Source organism: Tachypleus tridentatus, chromosome 6 (genome assembly GCF_004210375.1).
Source record: "Tachypleus tridentatus isolate NWPU-2018 chromosome 6, ASM421037v1, whole genome shotgun sequence".
Taxonomy (NCBI): domain Eukaryota; kingdom Metazoa; phylum Arthropoda; class Merostomata; order Xiphosura; family Limulidae; genus Tachypleus; species Tachypleus tridentatus.
This window is the reverse complement of record NC_134830.1, coordinates 96,508,296-96,535,756: the sequence shown is the minus strand read 5'-3', so window position 1 is coordinate 96,535,756 and position 27,461 is coordinate 96,508,296. Positions and strand designations below refer to the sequence as shown.

The 27,461-nt window shown below is 28.7% G+C and overlaps 1 protein-coding gene across 6 annotated transcripts in view; it reads right to left on the bottom strand.

The window, feature by feature from the left end:
- The window catches only part of Ufsp2 (UFM1 specific peptidase 2), a 52,473-nt gene that overhangs the window by 3,133 nt on the left and 21,879 nt on the right, over positions 1 to 27,461 (bottom strand). For 4 of the 6 annotated variants that reach the window (XM_076506402.1, XM_076506403.1, XM_076506405.1 and 1 more), the window contains exons 4-12: positions 24,999 to 25,216; positions 19,953 to 20,046; positions 15,734 to 15,885; positions 13,565 to 13,667; positions 10,676 to 10,822; positions 9,015 to 9,187; positions 7,541 to 7,639; positions 5,061 to 5,163; positions 648 to 772 (exon numbers count right to left, since the gene is read on the bottom strand). In XM_076506402.1, the coding sequence (XP_076362517.1) occupies positions 648 to 772; positions 5,061 to 5,163; positions 7,541 to 7,639; positions 9,015 to 9,187; positions 10,676 to 10,822; positions 13,565 to 13,667; positions 15,734 to 15,885; positions 19,953 to 20,046; positions 24,999 to 25,216 (1,214 nt within the window). Of the gene's footprint in view, positions 1 to 647; positions 773 to 1,587; positions 1,776 to 5,060; positions 5,164 to 7,540; positions 7,640 to 9,014; positions 9,188 to 10,675; positions 10,823 to 13,564; positions 13,668 to 15,733; positions 15,886 to 19,952; positions 20,047 to 24,998; positions 25,217 to 27,461 lie in introns of those variants that run through there. The other 2 variants (XR_013029384.1, XM_076506406.1) reach the window with 2 other exon arrangements.

The following is a 27,461-nucleotide window of genomic DNA, read 5'->3' as shown; positions in this document are numbered from 1 at the left end:
CTGATTATAATCTGTGAATCAAAAACAATACTTCATTAATTAAGTAACAAGGTGCTGAAAACTGTATAATTTTTGCTTTTTCAGTTTTGTTCTTATAAACTTTTAAAACCAGAATAGGACTTTCTGAACACCCTGCTATAACTTTGAAAAAAAATTTCACTTTTGTAAAAATGAGTGTTTCGTTACTACTTGAACAGAAATAAGTTCAGATACTGTAATTTTGTCATAAAATATCAAAACTATATATAAAAATGCAAAGAATTTTATAATATATATGCCATGTTTCTTTGTTCTAACAAAGTGACCTTGTTTTTTGACAAACACATAGCATCCTTCATATAGGACACTATTGAGGGGGCCATTTCTAAGTAGTGTATTTTTATATAAATATATCAAAAAGAAATATGGGGTAAATTTTTCTAAATGAAGTAGGACCTGAAAAGTTAAATAATTATTACTGAAAATATGTATAAATTTTCTTTTACATTAACATTTTATGAAAGAAAAAATTTCAGCACAAAGAATGAAGTGTCTTAATCTTAAATGGCTGACACACAAAAAACTGTTACCAGAGTGCTAATATTCTGTCTCAGTTCTTACTACTTTACAAATGAAATACTATTCCTTTAAAAATGCATTATTTTTACCTTGTTCTGAATTGTAGAAAGGTTTTCATTTCCTGTATAATGAGGATCAAGAATTAAAAATTTTATGTCACCAGTGACTTCATTGAAGTTGATGCCTAGAATAGTATGTGCTAATACTCCTCCTCCTAAGATGGAATGATAAATATATAGTTACATTATTCTTAACAGACAATCAAACAAAATCAGTACTGTAAAGCAACAATGAACTTAATATCCCCAATGTGGGGCTTTATCTGTTAGGACATCAAATTGACAACTACAACTGACAAAAGCAATTCTATTAATGTTTATGTAGTGCTTATTTTATAAGTTTCTATATAAATTTTTTGCATGACAGAAATAACAAATGCCATTGAAGAGAGAGCATATTTATAACAAATTTTAACAAAAACATGTCTTCTTAGAAATATGCTAAAAAAAGAACTTAAAATTTTCTAACAACATAGTTTTAATATGGTTTAAGCCAATTTTAGTGTTCACAGTTCATTTATTGCAATTCCACATTCAAAATAATGAATTTTCATAAAACTAATATAGAATTTATTATTTTTATATCAACAGTTAATTTTCTGATATCTAACTTTATAGCTACTGCAACAAACAAAATAAAAAACAACACGTCTGGCACATATGTTAAAAGTCATTAACCCATCAGATGGTTTATAAAAAATAAGTTTAGGTGTCAAATAAACTTTTCATTCACTTAAAATTCTTTTGTTATAACTTTAAAATGGTCATCAAAAAATTACTGAAATTTTCAAGAAAGATATTAATTTATAACAAAATAAATGTTTATTTTTTAAGCACAATTGGGTAACAAAATAAAATGTGCCTGTAAATTATTTACAAGAAATTTATTGTGGTTATGGCAATAGTTGTTTTTCTATAGTAGTGGTTCACAAAAGTTCTAGAAACAGATGATATCTTATAATTCACAAACTTTCTATTTTGTTAATCCTGTGTTCACAGGTGGGAGCCAAAATGCACATGCTGCAACCTTTTAAGTGCCATTCAATATGGTGTTGTCCATTGATGTTAGAGTTATAAACTTTATTTCATTCTACACTGCAGATATATCCACAATTCATGGTAGAGGAAAGTAAATACCAAGTACAACATACAAGGATACTGGAAAAAAAAGTAGATATGCATGTCAAAGGTTCTAGCAATGGAACATGCAAAAGTAATTTTATTATTCAGATGAGTATCACTTTACACTCAGACTTATCAGAAATCAAGTCAGACTGACCAAAACAATTCATTGACACACCTTTTGTATAAACACATTTATAAAACATCTGATTTGTATACTAAAAACTTGTATATTTAACTAAAACACTGTCATATTTTGTGTAGATATACACAATACATTTGGAATTAGTTAACATTTTCTCCAGTACAGAGCCAGTCCAATGGACTGAAGTATTGTACCTTCAGTCAATCTTCCTGATTGGTCATAAAATTTTCTGATTTCAAGAATTAAGGATTACAATCTAGTGGTTTATTTAATACAACTGATATAACAAAACACTGACTAGTATTAAATCTGATCACATAAATGTGTGTTTGTACATGTGGAATAATTTCAAAATGAGTAGAGTTAATGAGTTCCTTTTATTATGAAGCCTTGGATGATAGCTTGTTTTCTTAGCAAAGTTACTTAATCTTCTGAAGAAAAAGTAGTCCTGAAAGATTCAATTACAGTAACTTGTGCAAAAAATTTTAAGAATTAAAAATAAAACCAATGTTCAAAAAGCACAATGTTTTATCGTGTATTTTAAACATTAATTCTACTTTTAATTTTGAAAAACATTAGTCCTTCCTATCAACAAAAGTGATAAATTTTAACCATTAAACTTAAATACAAAGTAATTCCACAAATTTTACAAAAATTTATTTTGCAACCACATTATAAAATCTTAAAATTTGGTGCAAGTTCTTAAATAGGGAGTTGATAGAATATTTCTGAAATTTATAAATGTGGCAACAGTCATTTTCTGCTATCAGTATTTTGATGATATAGTGCACTTACTAGTAACTCTACTAAAACTTATTATGACAATAAAATTTTAAATTATCTACTCAAAATTTTCACACAGAACAAGAATTTGAAATAAATGTTCAGCTTGGTCATTTAGATATTGTACATTTTCTAGGCATTTCTTTAAGACTTGTGGATGTGACTGATGATTAAACGTGATCAGATGTAGTTTTACAAGATTTACTTTAGTAGGTTTTTTTTGTTTATTTTTGCTTCAAGCACAAAGTTTTGCAATGACCTCTCTATGCTATGCCAGTAACAAAGATCAAACACTGAACTTTAGTATTATAAGTTTTCAATCATACTACTAACACTCTGGGAGGCATCTTATTAGGGTTATCAGGAATTACAGGTGATGAGTAGTCTTATTTTGTTTAAACCTCCTAGCTAATAAGAAAGGAAGTTACAAAATTTTTCAGACATCTCTGGCTGAAATCCATACTTGATAAAGAGCATTGCTCAGATGTCATATACATGAAAATCATTCATTAATTTGTTTTAGATAAGGTCTATTACATCTCAGTATTTCAAATAACAGCATTTATATATAAAGGAAGTACAATAATTTACAATTAATTATGGGATTCTTAATTCTCAGTGCAGCAAACGTATTACTACATAACATAACTAACAATATTTTAGGACAACATGGGACCTGCTGGTCAATCTTGGCTGTTCCATCCTCTGAATTAAAATTATTCTAAAAAAACCAAAATAAACCTTAAAGTCAACTATTAGCATTCACATACATATTAACTTTTTTCTTATATTCACTTGCTACATTCAAAGACAACCCATTCAAAAGGCCAACCATCTTGTTAGAAATATTAAACTGTCTTAGCTGAAGATGACACCTAACCTGCCATAATCTATATTTGTGTTCCCTACTGTTACTATTCTTACTGTTAAATATGAAAAAAGATGATGCATCAACATTATCAATTCCATTTACAATCTTAAAACCTCCATAAGATCTCCCCTAACTCTTTTCTTTTTTTAATGACAAAACAATTCGAGAGATTTCAGCCTCTCCTCATATGGCAACCTCTCTATCTCAGGCACTATTCTAATAGCCCTTCTCTGAACAATTTTTAACAACACAATGTCTTTCCTAAAAAAAGACCCCTGAGAGTGAACACAATATTTCATATTTGGCCTAACCAGTGACCTGTATAATGAAATTATAACCTCTTTAGACTTTAACTGATATTTCTGTAGATACAACCTAAAATCCTATTTGTTTACCACTATCAACAGGACACTGTATAAATGGCTTTAGAAGCTGTTTGACTGTGATGCCAAGATCCCTTTTCTCCATAACACTGTTAAGGTTATTCACATCCAAACTATACTTATAATTCAGATTAAGATAACCCACATGCATTATCTTGCCTTTATTATAATTAAAACTCATCTATCATTTATTTACTCAACTCACTACATTATCTAAATTCTTTTGTAAATCAGCAGCAACCTCTACCCAGTTTGCAACATTCAAGACTAAAATTTTAAGTAATTTATTGATTATTATTTCATCCATGTCACTTATGTATATCAAAAAGAGCAAAGGTTCTAAGACTAAGCCCCGAGATACTCCAACTATGCATTAAGCTAATTTGACTGAACCCCATTTATAACAACCCTCTGCTTTCTCCTATCCAACCACTCTATTATTTAATATGCTAACTTATCCTCTACACCAAGAGATATTTTTCCAAAGCATTTTATGTAACACCTTGTCAAACAGTTTCTGGAAAGTCACACACACCAAATTAATATCATGTTGAATATCCAATAAAATTCTTAACTTTATCAAATGATTTTGCAAAACATCTTTTAACAAGCTTTCCAAAACTTTTCTCACACCTGATATAAGACTAATGGGCTTGTAATTACTGAAACAATTTTTATCACCCCCTTTAAAAGAGGAATTACATTAGCTAACTTACAATCATCTCTCTGCCCACTACACAAAGACTGTGAAAAATTTTACAAAGTGGCTCACATATCCAATCTTTAACCTCTTTCAAAAGCCTTGGGAAAATACTATCTGGGCTAGAAGCCTATCATTTTTAATTTCCCAATTTTTTTTTTAACTAGTTCAAAGCACCACTATATCATCATGACACATTTTTCCCACCTCATACTTTACTAGTTTAAATGGTTAAACTGCGCTCTAAGCCATATGTAAAATATATTGCGAAATTAAACAAAGAAGAAGAACATTAAGCCTAGCATTATCAATCAAAAAAGTGGGGAAAAGTCCAATAATAAAAAAAAAAGTTTTACTATAAATAAACAATAATTATTTACCACTTGTAAACTGAAATTGTTTTATTATGCAAAGCAAAATAATACAAAAACAAACATACCAATCATAACTGGTGTTCCTTGTATCTTAAAATGCTCAAGAAGTTCTCTGCCTTTATTAGCTAGTTCTGCACCTGAGCTCACAAACATTATTTTTGATGTTACCTGAAAAATATTTCAAAATATCTCACCCAACATATAAATATCAGGAAATTTTTATTACAAAAACTAATTTCTTTTACCAAACAAAAATAAAATGGACACATTGGTGATATTTCAACATTCTTTTACTCATTGACGTCACATAAAAACAAAGATTATTCTCTTCTAGAAACAGTTTTCTTACATGTACTTTTTTTTTAATTCAGTTATAAAATAAATAAACACAAAACTCCATCAACAGTGTACATAAATCATGAACTTAAAAATTCCATTTTACAAAGCAGTATGTATAGTATTTGATACACTTCTAATATTTTGCTAGTTTTTTTGTACATATACATTCATTTACAGAAACAATTTTATCATTAGAATAAGGTATTGGGTTTCTATTTTCTCATTTCACACATTAAATATATTATTAAATAATCAAAACAAGTAAAAAAATAGATAAAAAAAATTGTACACATGCAAAAACAAAGTAACACTTGGAACATTCTCTACCTAGTTAACAAGTTATAAGTAACTTACTAGCACACAATAGTTATTTTTATCTCTGTTTCTGTTATAAGGGTTTAGCGACTATAGCATCAATGGTTTAAACACTGTAAATGTAGAATTTTGTAAGCGATTCATCAAGTATATTAAAAAGTAAAAGTATTTTATTTTTTATGAGTTCATCATGTGTATTACTAATATTTCCAAATGCCAAATCAAGTTTTGATATGCAGGAGGAAATGCATACATGCAATGAATGCATATGTTCTTAGTAACTTAATAATGTGGAATAAACTTTGGTGTTGACACAGTTCTCTTATCATCTGAATATATCTTGGGAACAGTATCAGAAATATTGGTACAAAGTTGCAGGTCAGTACAAGTTTTACCTTATGATGTGATATATATATATAAGCAAAAAGTAGCAAGCATACAGGTATATGGGTAATCTCGGTGGGAGAAGTCACATACTAATAAATTATGTTTAAGTGCAAGGTGATTTCCATGTTAAGATTAAAAATACTTTTTTCACCTTACAGTCTTCAAATTTTACTGGAATAACTTCTAAAACTTTCTAAATTAATATTATGCATTTTGTTTCTGCAAAACTTTATATTTTATCTGTCGTTTTTTTACCCTAACACTATGCAAATTCAGATTATTTGATCAACCTTGTACCACAACAAAAAATATTTAATTTACTTTTTTTTTCCTTCTAGAGGGACCACAGATTGTAAAAGAAAATTACAACTGTTTATCCTAAATTGTTTAAGGCTCATAACAGTTAAATGTTTTTATTTAATTTTATTGCCTTATTATTTTCTGAACTGCATATAACTAATAAGCCTATGATATACAAGCTGTAAATAAAAAGGCAAATATGTTGTCCAACCTACCATATTGAATAATGTAACACAGAAGCTACTTGTAAATGTGTGAAATGATAAAATTCTTTATTGTTATTTTCATAACTGATCAAACAATTTTCTGATTTTTACTTGTTAGTTACTTTTATAATAATAAATAAAAAATACACATAAAAAACAAGTAATTTATTACTCATGGTTGGTCTAGATTTTTTTTAGCATGCTTACATCTACTTTTAATGTACTGGTACTAGCACATCAAATAATTTTTTATTTATTTCAAATATGCACTTTAGGACACAAAATAATATTACACACAAAGTAAACAATGCTCTTTGTCTATTACAATTAAGCTATCCTTAAAATAATCATTTTTACTACTTTGTCAGAACTCTAATGACAGCAACTTTCAACTTGTGGGTGAAATAATTAAAACTCTTTACTAATAATAAGGTAGCATTATACATTATTTGGTAAATCAAAACTAAGTTTTTCTATTGTGAAAATGAATTATTAGAAATATGGGTAACGAAGGATGTGACACATTGGCCTGGCAAGAGGGTCCAACTTTCTAGTTTATATTTCCCTAAACAAAGAAGATTGAAAGCTGTAAAAATTAAACTATACCTTAGTAATATCTAGACTAAAGTGGGTAATTTATATTAAATATGTGATATCAGAGAGTGGTGATAAAGAAAAAAACAAATAAAAAATGAGTTAGTCAGAGTGAACAAATGTCACTATATACATAAGTGGGAAAAGTGAGTTTTAAAGTATATCCTTTTGAAATTAAAACTCATATAATACTAAGATTTAATTATCTACATTTTGATGTCAAATTTTCCCAGACACATTGATGATTGTGTAGACCTTTACTGTTTATAAATTAGTATGAACTTCAATAGTTTGGTATTAACTACTGAAGTCAGGTAAAACACCATAACTGTACTTTTATTTTTTATTTACTTCTATCATTCAAAATCCCAGGTACAATAATAGGGAAACTCATATATTCTTACTCCAATTAACTGATTCAAACAAATAGAGACTTCCTGTGAACCTATCCACTTTCTAGAACCAACAAAGGATGAAGGTTTGTCTCCAACTTCTACAAGAGCCTGAAATGTTACATTAAAATATCAATGTAAAATAAAATTTCAGATAAGCCAAAATGTCAAAATATTTTTATTTCTTTAATAATGAAATAGATTCTATGAACCCAATGAAATATAAAAGTTACTTAACTGAGCTAGTATAAAATTTCTGAAAAATTCACAGAGGATTTTATCCATAAAAATGTATTGACAGTTGGTCTACAAGTCAAACACCCCAAAAGAGACTCAGGATATCACTTTTTCTTATAATACACCTTGTTTTGCAAGTTCATGTTTTTTGTTTTTTAAATTGGCAAAGTTTGTAAACTTAATACATCTTTTGATTGTAATGCAAAATCAAGAAGTTAAAATACCCAATGCAAGCAGGAACAGCTGAAGCATTAGTCTCCTTATTGAGGTTTACATGTGTGGCAGTGTACAAAAGATTTAGATGTAAACATATTAAACACTTCACAGTCTGTTTGTAAAAATTATAAAGCTCTTGGACAGGACATAACGGTACACAAAATTAAACTATTTATGATTATGTGCTTACACTTGTGCTGTATAATTTTTAAAAATATCTGAATCACATTACCAAAAGTTACTTAAACAAGTCATGCAAAATAATCTATATATACAAATGATTTTTACAACTGAAAGTATAATAAAACACCCAACATTTAGTATTGAGCATTTTTTTGGCTTGAAATAATTCATACTTCTGTACATATTTCCTTATGACTATTTCAAATAGTATATGAATGCTTGGCATAACGTGTTTCTACTAGTTAGGTGAGTATTAAAATTCTTTAAAAAATGGTCTCACTGTCTACTACTTTAAAATAATGAAATGTACCTGATCAATGTAACTCTTTTGTTTGAGCCCATATTAAATTATAATACTCTAATAAACATCTCAATTAATTTTTTTCAAGTTTCTCTTTTTGTCATACTACTACAAAAAAGAAATGGTGGAATTTCCAAAAGTGGCATATAGGAAGTTCTAGAAAAGTATGAAGAACATATGAAGAACATACTCTATAGTTTACATAAGTTTATATACACTTTTTTATCATTGCTGGTTTGGGTTATGATATGCATGTCAGTAAAATAATTGCCTTCTCAAAGTATAGTTTCCTGCAAAAAATTATGTTTATGCTACTTTTTGCAAACTGAATGAAGTTATGCCTACATTAAAAAATGAAAAAAATTATAAAATGACTTTTAAACTGTTATATACAGTAGGTTATCAGATTATGTAAATGATATATGGTGGGAAGTATGTAAAACAAAACAAAATTTTATAACATAAAAATGTTAAAATAATTATTATATTTCTTTTAATCAAACAATTTTCTGCTGATTATGACAATATATGAATTTCTAATTTAGATACCTGCTGAATTTCTTTGTGAGTAGGAACTGGTTTGTCAATATATCCTTGGAACCTAAACCACGATACAACAGTCTGCAGAGAACGATAGGCACAGCCCCAACCATCATCATCCATGTGGTCTTGCATGTAGTGATGATATGTGTATGTTCCTCTGACTAACTGGGTGTGTCCATCTTAAGTTTCAGATCAAAATTGTAGGAAACATGTTGAAACAACAACAATTAAAATTTCTAAGTAACTTCATTTTTTAATGTTATGTAAACATCTGAAATCATGATTATCAGTGACAAAATATATGAGTGGTGTCATTTAAATTTTTGTAATGTGAATTTAATTTTGATTAGTAAAGTACAAACATATTTACAACGTTTTGTTTAAGAATTTCACACAGTTTTACTAGAGCTACCACCCCATAGCAATCCCTCATTTGAAGTAACAGAAGAAGAGGCAAGCATCTAGTTATAGTGAACAACTCCCACAACTAACTCTTGCATAGTCTGAGCAATTTAAACACTAGTCCATGCTTGTCTTGTTCATAAAACACAATAAAATTGGGGTGTTATATAGGGCATTGTGATTTAAAAAAAAACAGCTTCCTCTGTCCCAGTTTCAGTGAAACCTTTTAAAAATACAAATTTTCTTTGTGCAACAATAAGATTTGTCAAATGAATGTTTCTCTATTACTTTATACCTGTACATTATGAAAATTTGAACAAAATCATCAACTAGTTACAATGCAAAGCTTCCTAATGACAACAATACTGGACTGCTAGAGCTATGAATCTTACATTTCTCCTGTATTAAAGTTTCCATGAATGCATACATAATTTTTAGGAGTAAATTTCAATCACCTGCATTTCCTACATAAATAAATAAATGAAGTGGTTAAGTAGTCCAATAGGGTAAACATTATTCTATATATTTCAAATTGGGGACACATCCACACATCAATAAATCACAGAAGATGTATTTTGAAGAAAAAAGTTTCCCAGTTTCCACTAAAGTGAAATCCACAAAACAAGCACATTACAAAAACATTATGTGTCAGTAAGTGACTTAACAAAACTTTTTCTATTCTTAATAATAATAATAAAAGAAAAAGAGTACACAGGATTTGTCAAGCTAGTTACAATTTAATTTTAATGTCTGTTCATACTATTCTTGTAATTTCCCACACTCAACTTACATTGATTTATATAAATAACTTTCTTGATTATGTCTTACATTAATATGTAAAAAAGAACTTATTACTTTATTGCACTACACTGCAGTTCTCTTTGCATACTATAAAATTGGTAGGTGCATTTTTAAAATATGTTTCAGTTGTGAAATAGTAAAATGTTAAGACACTAAGAAACATTTTTAAAACTTTTATTTTTGTGCATTCATACTATCCTAAACAATTTTGTACAATGAGCTTTAAGCCACTTCACAATAAAAATTAACATAATTACACTGGCTTGCAAAACAGATTTAGACAAAGAAAGAAAATTACATAATAAATCCAAATAATCCTTGTATGAATGAAAGTAGAATTTATTTTTTACAAACAAGAATAATAATTTAAACTCTGAACTTTAATTCATTTAATACTCAAATTTTGAACTAACTTTATTTCTGGTGACAAAGAATACTTTATTAAAATATCTGATGTTTAATACCTTCTGGAATCCAAAGTCCAACATGAGTATTTCTTAAATAGCTAATTTCATTTTCTAAAGCTGAAAATCTATGACTATTCTGGCGACGGAGCTGAGGTCTGTCCAGTTGTAAAAGGAGAGCTCTGTGAAGCTTTTCTCTGTATGAAACTATAAAACATTTACATAAAAATCTTTAAGTGTGTTGTACAGAAGAAATTAATGAACACTGTAACAGTATATAATGATCTCTGGGTTTCATTCAATGTATACTTTGATGTAATTTTTAAATGCCTCCCCAAGACATACTGTATAGACTTCACACAGCCATCACAAGCAACAAGTAGATTCAAAGTCAAGTTTATGAATATTTTAATTCTAATAATTTCATTGATGTCAGAATATACAGCAATGAAAAATCTTAAAATCTTAACACAGATACATTAGTTCTAGATATAGTTGTTGATGTTCCTGAACAAATAAGTGTCAAAATTCAAGAACAACTGCAGATACTATTAAGCCATATTTTTGGGTTCTCCAAACATTAAAGAAGAATATTTACTGTTTTCTACTCATGTTAAAATCAGAGATTATGAGAAAGTTCCTTCATATTTTTTTCATCCTAAAATAAAACTCAAACTTAAAACACAAAAGCAAGTAACTTACATTTAAAAATAACATAACTGAACCCTTTAAAAAGGTATATATTTCACCATTACTTCTTAATAATAAAAGTTTACCTTTCAAAATTACTCGTGTTGTTAGGTGTCATTTAATTGTGACATACTATTATACGAAAGTGAAAAAAAATCCTTGAAACATAATTGTTTATAAAAGCATGAATCTAGTTTGGGAACTTTTCAGTTTTCACTCTACATATGATTAATGATTATCTTAAAATAATATTCTTGATAACTAGGTTATGAAAACAAAGCAAAACAAATACAGATCAGTATTAAATCACCATAAAATAATTTTGAAAAAACGAATAAGAACCTAAATGATAAATAAATTAAAAACTTAAGGTTAATTAAATTGTCAAGCACCTCTACAGCTTATCACTAATATACCTAAAATATTATATTCAATTGAATTTATTATCAAGAAATATGTGTTGTGGAACAATACCGTATCTGATGCTTCTATTTCTACAATGAAAAATATTATATATCTACCTTTAATTGAAAATAAATTTATTGATTTGTTCACTGTCATCTAATAAACAATCAACTTACATAAATGAGAGAAGTACATCAGTGTTAGCAGCAAGAAAGTTTAATAAATCACTTACACATGTTTTAATACCTATGAAGGGAAAAATATATCCACCTAAATGTTATTAATAGCTTTAATCTAGTAATAATTTTGTGTAATCTTATCACTGCCAATACAACATACCAAGGGTTATGCAAAATAAACCTTCACACAAATGCATGCATATGGTGAATGGTAGTTATAAATGCAAGATGTTGTGGGTTTGAAATATAAAGTTATTAAAAATTATTATTTCTTTCTTCTTCACCTGAGGCTTGTGAAAAAAAAAAGGTTTCAAATAATAGATGGTGTAAATTTAGTGCTGTTTGGGTTAAACTTCTAAATACCTATTTTACAACAGTACATTTTACCTTTCTATAATTTAGTTTACACCCTCATTTTACATTACTGCTTTTTACATGTGGCACTTTTTCTTTTTTTGCCCTTCTCTGAAGAGCTGTACAAAATAATATAACCATAGGTAAAGATATACTAATTTAGGCTCTCTCTCCTTTAGATGATAAAATTAGCTAAACTGTTGTGCAATACTTACAAGTATTCACACACATATACTGCTAGCCAAAATCTTAAGGCCAATGAACATAAAGAAAAAATATGCATTTTGTGTTGTTAGACTCAACCACTTATTTGATTAGAGCTTCAAAAGATGAAAATAAGAAAAGGGAAATTAAAAATAAAAAACTTTTTTAGCATTTAATAGGAAAAATGTGAACACTATGAAATTAGCCTAAATACTAGCTGGTCAAAAGTTGAAGACCATACTGAAACAAAGCGTTAATCAGTAACACATAACGAAATTTAGTCACTTGTGTTCAAGCATTAGTGTTGTCATGACATCTCCTGTGTTATATTGGGTAAAAACATGGCAAAGGCTAAAAAGTTGACAGAGTTTGAACATAGCAGAAGTGTTGAGCTGCAAAAGTAAGGTCTCTCTCAATGTGCCATCGCTGGTGAGATAGGGCATAGTAAAACTGCTGTTGCAAATTTCTCAAAAGATCCTGAGGGATACGGAATGAGAATTTCAAGTGGTGGGCCCAAAAAAATTCTGCCAGCTCTGAGCACGAGGATTCGACGGATTGTCCGGCAAGACATCAGCCGATCATCGAACCAGAATAAAGCCCTCACAGACGCAGAATGCAGCTCAAGAAGAATAAGATGACATCTACAAAAGAAAGGCTTTAAAAACCGTAAACGTTTTCAAAGGCTACGCCTCCTTCCACACCACAAAACAGCTCGGTTAAATTTGCTGAGTAGCACCAAACATGGGACGTAGAAAAGTGAATGAAGGTTTTGTTCTCTAATGATAAAATATTTAACCTGGATGGTCCAGATGGATTCCAACTTTACTGGCATGATAAGGATATTCCATTGGAGACATTTTCTACATTTCCTTCAGCTCTTGGGGGTACTCTTATCTGTTCAAACAGTGAAATTTGACCACCACACTTATAATACATCTGTGGCTTCAAAGTGCCGAGTATGTATATGCACACTTTTTTTTTTTAAATGGAATGCAAAAGATGGATTCACAAATCTATAGTCCAGCATGCCAACCACTTGGCCATACTCAGCCCTTACGTTAAAGCAGCCAATGTTTTCTTTGCTTATACAGAAATACTAGTACACAGGTAAACTTACCAAGTTCAGTGTCTTCCTTATTACCTGGATAAACAACAGTTACAGGGAATGATAAAGTGTTTGGCCATACATGATAAGCTGCAGGTACAGGAATTTTTGTTTTCTAGAATTAAAAAAAAGACAAGAAACTAAAACAGTTCACAGTTCAATAAAATACTGACATTGTGAAATTATATTAAATAGCAAAGATTCAAAAATAAGACTAGCTGTTTGCAAGAACTTGGACTGGACAAGAAAAGATTAAATTCTCATAAATCAAGAAAATAAATGATACATCAAATAATAAATTTGTTATATTCAGTCAACTGTCTAAATACCATGACTCACAAAAGTGGTAACTGTAAACTCTGTCAATCTCACCAATTAGCTGATGGGAGAATATGATAACACAGGTTCTTCATAAGGTTTTAAGACCATCATAGCCAGAAGGAATAAATAGTTACCCTGACTCTTATTTTAGTAAGGAAGAAGCAATAGCACTAAATCATGAAAAAGTTCTCATAAAATGTGAGATAGTACTGCTTCTATGTGCTTCACCAGAGTACTAAATCATATTACAGTATATCCTATTTCTTTGTTTCATTTTCTTAACAGTGTCATAATTTCTGCAGAGAATTTTGATAAGCTACCAAGGCCAAGCTTCTAATGCACACAGTCAATACCATTTAATATTATTGTTATTTTTGTAAAGGAAAATATAGGTTCAAGAGAGTTCAAAGTTAGGCAAAAAAGAATGAAATTTCTATTCAAAATTGAAAAAGAAACAAAAAACAAATGAAAACTGAGCTACTAAAAAAATAATCAGGTCAAAAGGTTACATATAAAGCAAAACAGATGTGTGTGGTAATTTGTTCTAATGAGGATGCGAAAACATAAAAAAATGGATTATATAAAATAAAAAAAAATGTATACAGGACAACCAATAAAGATAAAATTAATTACTTGTAATCATTAATCATACTTAAGATAAAAACAAGACATATTTGTACGTTTATTTTACACTGGCTATTTAGTTGGAATTCAATCCATGATTTTACAAATCTAGCTAGCCCCAGAGTTGAAGATATATGACTGTAGGAATTTTTATGTCTTTTAATTGTATTATGCATATTACTTAAATCATCAAATTCACTTGAGTTCCATGTCTCAAATTCACTGGTAAATAAACACAACTAGAAGAAAAGCTTCTGCAAGTTAGGACAAGCAGTTAACCAAGATGTCTTATCACATTGGCTTACACTGAATTGTTGAACGTACTGCTTTGTTATTCCAGTCAGGTTTAGAGCTGGCACCAGTCTACCACTTCTGATGATGCTTTTTTTATTGCAAAAACTCTTAGTACCAAACTTGTTCACTAATAAGCTTTCAATAATACAGTTACAATTTTTCCTATCATCTTTTGAACATCATGTGATATCAGAAAGGTAACAAACAGCCATGAGCATGAGTACATGAAAAAAACAAATTTCCAAATGTTGCACGAAAATTAACAATATTTTTTTTTTCTTATTATATTTGATTTGTTTATTGTATATTTGTAACTATTAGTAACAAAACACTAACTTATTTATAAATTATTTATTTTACTGATATTTTTAGCAATTTAAATAATTTAATAAACAGACTATAAATTGTCAATAAGTTCCAATTTTGCATGCATTTTGAAGTAAGATGAACTGGTAATTGCTTCCTTTATGCCATAGAAAAGGCCAACATAACATTCAAGATATGTTTGTTTTTTAAATACAACTATGAATTTGAAATTTTTTATTCACAAAATTATTCATGTTAGAAGCATTTTATAGTTTACAGAATATATTATGTAACAAAATAGAAATAAAGCCTTTTCTAGAAGGAAAAAACTGAAATCAACTAAAAAAGGAAACATTTTGAGAGTTGTAGTCCAGATTCTTCCTAACAGTGCTTCTGCCTGTACAAGGTGGTTACTGATTATGTACAAGATAGTAGAGTGCTTCCATGTGAATTAATTGCAAGTTCATAATGTCATATTTTGCTGATATTTAAAAATTAAATTTTTTTAATGTATATTGGTGAAGCACTGCTTCCCTTGCTCCCATGGACCACATGTCTTTAAAGAGTTAGTACCCTTAGTTCCTACTATTTCTCAGTAAATATTAAAAAAGTAAATTAATATTTAATATCCCCTACCTCAATAAAACTCTGTAGGCAATCCTTAAACAACAGAAGCTGATCACAAGCTTTATCTTCTAATGTATTCTTAACTTCTGATAAAGTCATCTCTTGCTTTAGCACAGCAATAACGTCAACTGGTAAGGGCACAGTGACAGCTTTATAACACCCTAAAAATTTGATTTTTTTTAAATTCATCTCATCTGGTTAAAAATATTAGATGCCTATAGGTTTGTATATATAGTTTTGTCAATAATAAACAGTGCTTGAATGACTGTATTCTACTTAACTATGAAAACAAAACCTTTACCACAGTGAGAAGGTTACAAAGAGTAAACAACATATCACACAGTTAAAGCTGTTTTCAAAATTGGTTATTATAACATGAAGAAAGTAAAATTGTGATATTTAATAAATTTTATTCTGTTGATTATTTAAAAACACTAAGTCATATAGAATATCAAGTTCAATTATGAAATTTGTTATCAATTTATTGTACTTAGAATATTACAATTTCTATACGGAATTTATTCTAATACACATTACAGAGTACAAATTGATGTTTACAAGCTTATTTATGATTTTGTAGACATGATATTTTTTAAAATTTTGAAAATTTTCAGTACACATTGCCAACATAGTTATCAGAGCAGATAATAATTGTTAATCCTTACATAAATTGTTATACAAGTACACAAATATACGTAAGAAAACTTTTTAACATTTCAAAAATCAGCTTACCATAATCATTACGCAAGTCCTAATATTTATCATTGTGATTCCAAAAATTATTCTTAAACTTTTTTGCATTTTAAGTGAATTTGTCACTTACATCAAATGTCTTAATATATGCACTCAAGGTCTTACAGTAAGTAAATAAACTGTCAATATGTGCAGAAATGAACCTTAAAGAAGCTGAGAAATTTTAAGTTACAAATACTAGATTTAAGATTACTTCTTAGAGCTACAATCTTTAAGTTCAATAATTAAGATTCATCATTGAAGAACAAAACACTCAATCACTCTCACTTTATCAGAAAACTGTTTGTATTTGTCAGCCAAACACATAAAACTTTTATTACTTACTGAGTATGGACCTTATTTTCCTAACAAAGTCTAAATTTTGAAGTTAGTAATTTTTTCTTTTCTAGTGATAGTTGAAGAACTTACTGTTAATACTTGCAGCCTAAATGTAAATAATTGTTTGAAAGCTTCCACAAATTATTATTTTGTCTCTAAATGCAATATTATAGAAATTATGTTACCTCAGCTAGTAGTGAGATTCTCTCTTTAGAATTTTCACATGAACCCCCAGAGTAAATTACAAAGATTAGCATTTTACATAAACATTCATTTAGACTTAGTATGACATGTGGCAGATGGGTTTAAATTACAATAAATGCAAGATAATGCATGTGGGTTATCATAATTTGAAATATAATTTCGATGGGAATAATCTTTATAGTGTCATGAAAGAAAGAAATCTTGTTGCAACAGTCAATCAGTCTCTAAAATAATCCAAGCAATGTGCTGTTGATAGTGATAGAACTAATAGGATTTTAGGTTCTTTCCATTCATTATAAACATGTATCAAGAGAAGTATGTGCAAATAAACAAGAGGTTTCAAAAAACGAAGTAGTTTGCAAAATATATCACCTTAGCAAATCAAAAACACGAGTTTTTTATTTTATAATAAAGCTTATAAATATCAGAGATCTGAGTTTTTAACTTCTTAACCACTAGACATTGTATGGTCAGCATAATAAAATGAGCTGTGCAATGATACAACAAGATTTGCGCTATGACACACAAACACATGTAGTAGTTTTTACAATATTTTATTTAAAATTAAGAAATTACATCATACATAACATTATCATTTCAATTATAAACCACATTGTGATGCCAATTTTATTGGCATACAGTGATAATAAATTTACTTCACTAAAGATTGAAAATAACCATAAGATACTGTGAAATCTCTAAAAAAAAATGGTTAAATCTCCTTTACAAAATAACTGGAAAAAAGTAGGATTTAACAGCCCAACCATCCGCAATTATCACATACTAGTCTTTTGGTCTTATTTGTCAAACATTCTACTCTTATACTTATATTTTGCTTCTCCTTGATATATTTGAAGAAATTCATACTGTTTATTTTTACATTTTCGGACAACCTTTTTTTCAGTTTCCTAATTTTCCATTTGAACAATTCTCTTCATCTTCTATAATTATTCACATCTCTCATTAATGCAACTAATTTAAGCTACTTGTACATACAATGCTTTTCTTTAATTTCCTCTTTTATACCCTTTGTGAGTCAAACTGTTTTTTTGTTTTCATGCTTAACAAAATGTCTGACATCTTACTTTTCTCATTTGTTTAAAAACAAAATCATATCAGGTTATCTACTGTGTCCACCATGTGGAATCAGCCACCCTTTTTTCTATATGGAACATGCCTATCATGAATACTCAAGAATTTACATTTTAAATATTCCCATATTTCTCCACATTGGAGATCAGTAGGATATACATTTTACAACAGGGGTTCTTCCAGTTTACAACTACAGAATTCATTTTCCAATTATAATATTAAACAGTATTATTGTTGCTATCATTAGAGATTCTAATGTTTTTTATTCTCTAGCACATACTTTTAAGATGTCTTTATACAGAAATTTTTATTTTCAATATAAACTGAAAATGTTTTCCCTTTAAATACACTGTAACATCTTAATATAATAATTTATTAAGATTATAATTTGTGAATGTACTTTATTCTTAATGAGTTTTATATTTTGTAATTGAACAAGATATAACTATTTTATTATTCCTGTTAATAAAGTTGGAGTCTACCCCTGCTGTGCTTGTAAACATAACTAAGGATGGGTATACTCTACAGATAAGTCTTTTATTCTTATTTCATAGATGAACTGTATTTTTATTTAGTATTTCAAGATAAAAGTTAGGTTTATCTCAACAGAAATATCCATAATGAAAAAGTATTTCACACACATACATGTAAATATACAGAGAACTATATATCAGAGCCTCATAACATTTGAACAACTTAGATATTGATAAAAAGATTCTAAACAAGTTTATGTGCCTATAGGGAGTTAATTTTTACATTAATATCTACTGAAGCCTACAACTGAAATTAACATGACCTAAATTACTTGCATAACTCTTATATGTGTTATTTTTCATACCAGTGCTCTATGTATGTGTGGGTGTATACTGATTTTTATAATGAAGAAAATAAAATGCACATCTTGGCAATCTATTTGTAAGAAATGCTAATAATACAACACTGTCTAATGCTTCTTAAAATAACAAGTTAGCTGTAAAATGAAAAAATAGAAACAGCAATTCAAAAATTCAAAATATTTGTTTTTAAAATGCAATTTTCCTGCTTGACAAAATGTCTGATGTCTTACTTATCTCATTTGTTTTATAGCAAAATCATATCAAGCTATCTACTGTGTCCACCATGTGGAATCAAACCTTGAATGCTAGTACTGTAAAGCTTAAATTTTACCATCAAGTGTCATTTTGTCAGTCACATTCGTATTTCCATCAGACAATTACTGATGCTCAGTTTAGGCACTGTTTATATGTTTACTGTTTGTAGATACTCCAATAGAAAATACAAGAAAATTATCCAAATTTCCTGAAATCAGAATGAGCAAAGGGGAAACAGCAGTCAATTTCAGTTTATTACCACTATCTCATTACCTCAAGATGACTAACAAATGCTACAAGTTCACATTTTACCCCAGAGATAGTTACAGTACAATTTCGAGTTTATGGGAAAAAAAATGATATAAAATGGGCAATTTTGATAACAATCAAGTAACATATGTAAGAAAAGACTGAGAATTTATATATAGTTTCTGTTCAACTCATACAATATTAAAATTTGAATTTTAAACTATTTTTCCATGCTACCTTGGAAATAAAGTTAATCACATTTTGGATGCAACTCACTACAAGGTCATGGCATTCACATTTTGATCCTAGCTATATGCATAAGAACACATTACTACAAATTAACCTCTAAAACATACCAGTGTTCAAAAACAAACTATTAAATGATATGAATATACAATGGTTTATTGACACATTTTTAAAATTTAAGCACTATTAAGAAAAAGTTTTTTTCTTATCATGAAGACCACGATGTTAAAAACTCTGTTACACATCTTCAAAGGATAGTTAGAATATGTACTTACTTCTCTGAAAATGAATTGTAGGAGTGTAAATTGAATTATCTGAGAGAGACTCTTGACCAGTTGCTTGTATCGTGATATTAAAAGACAAAGGTCTCTGGTTGAACAGAAAAAACAACAACAAAAAACAGTAAGTTATTTATTGATTAGAATTTTTATGAATTAGGTACACAAAAAAAAATAATAAACCAGCTTTCACCTTTCAACTGAGCCACATTAAAAGAAAACCTCTCATTACAAATTTCTTCTACTTATACAAAATTGATTTAGTTATTGCCATTTTTCTTTTTATAATCTATATGAGTAAATGAAATCAACATCCAATATCTGAATCCTTCATGAAATTACAAAATTCACCAATCACCAAGTGAAGTTGACATAAAAAAAATAATTTAATCCTTGAATGACAGCCATCATTAATTAATGATTGCATGCTTTGCACTCAGTACATCTATTAGCACCTGATGATACAGGCTAAAAATATTAGTTGGCAACCCCCTCACACCATAATTGACTGTACCCACTAAAAGCATAATGTCAACTAAGAGAATGAAGCAAAACTTTTTTTATCGAAAGATGAAATTGAAGTATTATAACATGGTAATTATTCCAATGGGGAAGAAAACTTTTCAGATTTTTCATCATCATCATCATAATAAAATTCAATTGTTTCAAGCTCTGAACATGATTTAGGTAGTGAATCAGAATCCACTGGTTCTCAATAGATACAGTGTCATAGTTTTGATCCATTTAGTCATTCTTTTGACAGTAGAAATTGGTGGACTCACAGATAAATTTAGGCTCACAGATTAATTTAAAGAATATGAATTTTTTACAGCTATATTAGATCAAAGTATAATGAATCATTCTGTTAGATACAAATAGATATTATGAGTTTTGTGAATTCCGAAGAAAGTGAAAGTAACACTACCTCTGTTTCATGAAGTAAGAAATGAGAAAATACAACTATTGAGGAAATGTACACTTTTTTTGCTCTGGGGATACTTATGCCACATGTAAAAAAAGCATGTGTTTGCTAATTATTGGAAGAATGATCCCCTCATAGGAACTCCAATTTTTCTAAAATACATCACTCGAGATTGATTCAGGGAGATTCTTAGATATTTGCATTTTGAATAACCTAATGCAAATGACTGATTATTGAAATTTCAAGAAGGTTTTACAGTGGTGAAGAATAAAGCTAAAGAATCTTTTTCTCCATTTAAAAAAGTAGTTATCAATGAACCTTCGATTACTTTCAGGGGTCATATTGTTTTCAAGCAATACATTCCAACCAAGTATCATAAATCTGTAATAAAGATCTTTGTATTATGTGATTTTGAAATAGGAATTATAATAAATATAATAATCTATACTGCAAGTGATGTAGGTATCCCCAAATATCCCCAATTAGGATTTTCAGGATCAGTTGTCAAGCAATTGATGAAAGACTAGCTTTAAAAAGGTCACATATTATATATTTATGATTCTTATACAAGTCTGGAATTATGCATCTTTCTCTTTGAAAATGAGACTGGTTTTTGTGGAGCAGTTAGAACTAATCAGAAGAACATGCCAAAATTTGCAACTCTGAAGAAGGTAGATGTTTAGACAAAAAAGCAAGGGAAAATTTTTAGCACTTCAATGGAAAGACAAATGTCCTGTTACTTCACTTGGCACAGATGATAAAGGTGAAATGAAATACAGTCGAAAGGAAGACAACAAATCTAAACAACCAATATCAAAACCCGATATGGTTTTAGATTAAACTGTCAATATGAGGCTAAGTGACAAAAGTAACATGTAAATTGGACAAATTAATTGACTTTGTAAGCATGTGAAGTGGCACAAGAAGCTCTGAATTCTTATAACATGCAACTATAAAAACTGACAAGAAGCCATCACTGAGGTATATTAGTTACAATTTACTTTACCAATTAATGAAAAGGTATAGAAGGGTAGGAAGACTTTTCCCAAAAAGACATAGCCTTACTGTTCTGATAGACTTGTTGGAAAAGAAATATTTTCTTGGCAATTTTTAGAAAGCTTTCCATCATCAGGAGATAGAAAAAGTGGACAAAGTCAATGTCATGTATATAAGTATACAGCAAGAAAAGAAAAGATGCAAAAGATGATGACTACCTGGTGTAAAGAATATAGAGTAGCACTGTGCATTAGAGAATGCCTTTGTGATTTTCATACCCTAAAAAACATTTAAACTTCTAATAAATAAGTCTTTGCTATGATTTTCTTTACATTTTCTTTTATACTTTGTTCAAAATTCATAATAAAAATGCTAAATATTATGTTTAAGAAAACTTTTTCACAATTTTTTACATCTGTGATGACCTGTACCTACAACACTACCACTGTTTAAGGGGGGTTAGTAGTCTATCTACATCTGAAAACAAAAAGTCCACATCAAAAGTACCAAGAAAGACTGAAAATGCTTACAAAACTGCATGAAATAGTATAGTTTGATATGTATGCAATATTTAACACTAGATAAAAGTCTGTTGCTTTAGGAAGTTAAAAATGGTAGAGAAAACAATTGTAATCTGTTAAGTAAATTTTATAACAATATGTGAGAATCTGTAACATTTAAATTTTGCCATTTAATCTAGTTCACAACATAATAGCTGTTGTTCAAGTAACTGAATAAGAAAAATAATGTCTCATTCACTCCTCCTATGTCTGTCATTTCACTGGCGGTCAGATAAGCTATGGTATTTGGTGTCAGCTGATGTATTTAATATATTGTTACACATTTGTCTTTACTTTCATTCATAAGTTCTTAGAAATCCAACAATGTTCCAAAGCAGGTGCTTCATATTAACATTAATAATACACTAATCTGTTATAAAAATTTATTTGTAATTATCAAAAAATACTTTGTCACTTTTCTTTGACATTCCAATCACTTCGACACAAGAAAATGTAATCATAATATTTTAATTAAAATGCACTTTATAACAGAAAACTATATTTTCATGGCACTGTTGTTTGAAGTCTTTCCTCCTTAATTCTTTTTCCTACTTTAAGATATTCCTTACATTAATACTGTTCCTACAGGTTTCAAGTTATCTCTGAAAATAACAGTATCTACATGTAATATGTGCAGTACAATCTCTGCTAAACAAGGATTGTACTTAAAAGAAAGTTAAGTACAAACATAAGTATTTCAATTGAAGAAGTCTCAGTATCATATAAACAGTCAGTGAAAAACATGAAGCAAGATAATTTACTTACCAAGCCAAAGGACAGAAGTCCAATCTTTTAAAAGTATTTGTAAGTCCAAGAATACTTCAGAAAGCAACTAAGTGGACTAAAAGGTGTCAGTGCTAATGTAATAATCTGTTGATGTCAAATACCATGAAATTTCAAAAAAGTACACATTATCAAATCCTAAACAAAATCACATGAATGCTAAGGAGCAAAACATTTCTTCTAAGGTGATCTTGGAGTCACATTCTTAACACTGAGTAACAACATACCATCATCTTGTATTTTTTTTTAAAGAATCAGTTTACTCTAATATAAGTTAAAAACTTACAAATGAAAAATACACCATAAAGAATCATAAATAAAAGAGGACAATATAATTGATTCTAAAGTTAAAGATAGGCAAATAATTAAAGGAGTTCAAGTACAAAAAATTCCATGTTTAGAAATTTCAGCAAAAAATTAGTTCTTGCAATCATTAAGACTCAGTGGGTGAACATAAAATGTTCTTATTAAATTTTATCTTCATGGTTTGTTAAAATACTTACAGTTTTAAATCTTTTCATAAATGAAAGATTATATAAAAAATCATCACACAAAAATTAACAATGTTTTAACTTTCATTATGCATAAAGATAACTTATCTAAAAAGAAATACATATTACAAAATATTTCAAATACTTAATGTATTATTTTCATTCTTGACCATATTATGAAATTTTTAAGTTTGTTTTTGGTGGTATTGAATAAAGCTTAAACAGAAAGAGAATAAAAAAACAAGTTTGTAATTCAAAATATAATGTTCAAGAGTTTCTCAGAGAATAGAAGAAAAACTCTAAACAACAATCATTCAGTAGTTCATAAAATGAATATTTGTGAGTCAAGTTGTAATTTAAAATTGCCATTAAGGGGTTAACACCTTATAAATTAACATACTTATAGAACAATGTAAAACAAGAGCTAATATTCTTCTTTAAATTAAATGTGATTAAACTCCTTTCAAAATCAAAAAGTAGAACTGTATATGCAGACACTTAACAATTCAGAAAACTACTTACAAATCATATTGATAGGCAGGATTATTCTTAATCAAATCAATCATAAAATAAACCCCAAAAGCAAATAATGAAAAGCATAAGACACACTAAACCAAAAATTTCATGTAAAAGCCAATTATAATAAGCTTTCTGATTTTTAGCACGTTTAACAGAATATCACATATAACTTCCAGATACTTCACCAATTATGACATTATAAACTGATTTAAAATTAATCAAAACCATGTTTCAATTTCAGTACCTTCACTGTAAGCATATCTTAAGTATTACTATGCTGTAGCATAATATTATAATGTGTTAATATAAAAAATAAGAACCTTCTTACCAAACCAAACATTTCAGAAGTTGAACATGTTTATTATGACCCAAGTTTACTCTTTCCTCAACCAAATTTTAATTGTAATTCTGAATTTACTGTACAAAATGTAGCAAGCTTTTAGCCAAAGGTACACAAGAGATATGTTATAAATGTATTTGTACTCAAGATATGTTTGTTAACTGTTAATATCAGTCTGACTCAGACAAATGAGAATGCAAGGCGATATTCATATCAATAATACTTTTGTCCATTGTACAGTTTGCATAATTTTTAGAACCCCTGAAATATTTATCTGCAGTTTTATTTTCAATTTCTCTCATACTTCATAGCAGTATTGAATACTTTTACATTTACATTAATTAATGAACTCAGCATCAGACTAATAGAATTATCAAACCTGCATGCTTGAGGGTTATTCTAACTACTATAAAAGTATACAAAAAAACATACCTTTTCTATTAATGAATGTTTTTTCATTTTATCTTGACCATTAACAATGCCGTATTCTTTTTCAATCATGTGGCTAATACTACTAAGTGTTCTTTTATCCACAGCTGCCAATTCTTCCATTAGGTAAAGGGACTTACTTAGATGAAATGAGGCTTTATGGGTTTTGAATGTAGAAATAATTTTTTCAACAACAGCAGTTATACTACATGTTAGGGCTTCTGGAAAAAAAAAATCAATCATATCATAACAACTTCATAATAAGTATTCTCAAATCATAAAAAGTTGAAAAACTATATTTATTAAATACTTGTCAGTACAACAGCAGTCAGTTGATTGTAATATTTTTAATAATATTTTATGTTCAAAAATATTTGTTTAAAGTTAATTCAAGTGCATGTGTGAGCGTGCTTTTTTTTGTAGCAAAGCTGCATCAGGCAATCTGCTGTGTCCACTGAGAGAAATCAAACCCCTGATTTTAGCATTGTAAATCCAGACTTACTGCTGTTCTACTGGGTAACAGTTAATTCAAACAAATTTTCTGAGTTAAATTAAATACAGCAGTGTTAACATGAATAATGTACTAAATAAAAAGTTTCAAACATAATTTATCTATTTTAAAACAGTTACTTAAACTAAACATAATTTACTTGGCATATTGGCAATAATGACAGTGCACATGAAATATCAAATTTTATTTTTTCTTTAAATTGGTGACTTAAAAATTATTTTATTTTTCATTTTAATCTGAAATTTAGAAATACAGCTTTATTCTCTAACACATGATATAACCTTAAACTATTCATTTTACAGTATTCTGACTATATAACCAGTAAATATAGAAACCAAGAAGAGTTTGAAAAGTAAAACTTCACCACAGAAATCTCAAGTATTACTGCCTTCAAATATCTCTCTAATATTTTACTACCTTAGGTTTTTGGAATTAAAATAGAATTTCCAACAGGTACTTAAATTTGAAATATTATGAACCTTTCCTTTTATAGCAGTTTTTGCTACCAATAACTAAGTACATTTTAGTTATTCAGATATGCAATGTTAGTTTTAGAGCAAAGCCACTTTGGGCTATCTGCTGTATCCAGCCCAGGTAACTGAACGCCAGATTTTTAGTCTTGTAAATTTATATATTTACTGTTATCCCACTAGAAATCTTGAGGCAATGCATTACATGAATCACTTTATTAAACTTCTCTATTCTTCCACCATTCACAACTTATTGCACAAACAATATGTAAACTATAAAAGCTCTGACTGCTTTTGCACCACAATCTAGAATTCTTTGTTGCAATGTCCTAACACATTCCAGCTGACTGTAGAGAAATGGGTGGGAATGTATTACAGAGGAAAGTATCTGTTTTAAATTAATTTACATTCTCAAAAATGTAAAATTCAAATTTGATACACTTATCTTTGAAATATTGTAAGAATAACAGCACTGAGACAGAAAGAAAAAGAAGAAAGTCATCATAAAAGACAAATAGATCTCCGGAATATGAGCTTCAAACAGTAAAGGTAACATATCTAGACCACAATGACATTAACTTTTTCCATACTATTCATGAGTGAAAGGTCATATCACAGCTTTTGTTGACTTCCATTCAAATTTTTATTGTACTGCTATTTTATGAATTTATAGCTAAGTTTGGTATGAGACTGTAGACTATAATTCAAATTTTCATATTATACATTATTTTATTTCTTAAAAGTAAATATTTAAACAAATATCACCTAAACATAGATTTTTGTGTCACCTGTTGAATCTACTTCTGGTTGAAATTAGATGTTTTTGACATCAAAATACAAAATATATGGTTCTGTATGAATTAGGAGCTCAAATTGTTAATACTAAAATTTATAATATAAACATAAGAATCTCCTATCTTTTCTATTTGCTGAGTTATTGCTCATGTACACAGTGGCCCTGCTCTCCTCTTTCCATTATTGTAAATGGTCCCTTATATACACTTACTTCTATATACGACATGTGAATAACCAATCTAAAGCCCTGCATGTTAGATAGTTAATATTCTGAAATAAAACATTTATGTTAAATCTTTAAAAAAAATTAATACTTAATTCAGAAGCTTGGCATTTAGTGTATGAAAGCCTTGTAATGTTTACCAGTAATCTGCAGAATTTTGTAAATATATGCATATATTTTCAAATATCATAGTATAATTATTCTCATGGATACTTTTTTGGTTAAGAGCAAGGTGGATTCCACCAACCTGTAATTAAAAGGTTATAAATGGATTGTATGCAAAATCCAAATGAATAAAGACTGGATAAAAAATGCAGACACCTGATGATAAACATTCTTTTCAGAAAAGTACTTCTTTACCTTAAAAGGTCATTTAATTACAATATAAAAGTTGTTCAGGTAGTATGGAGAAATGTGGGGAAACAAACATTTATATTAAAGCAGTCCTTGGTAGTGGCTGGAGAAAC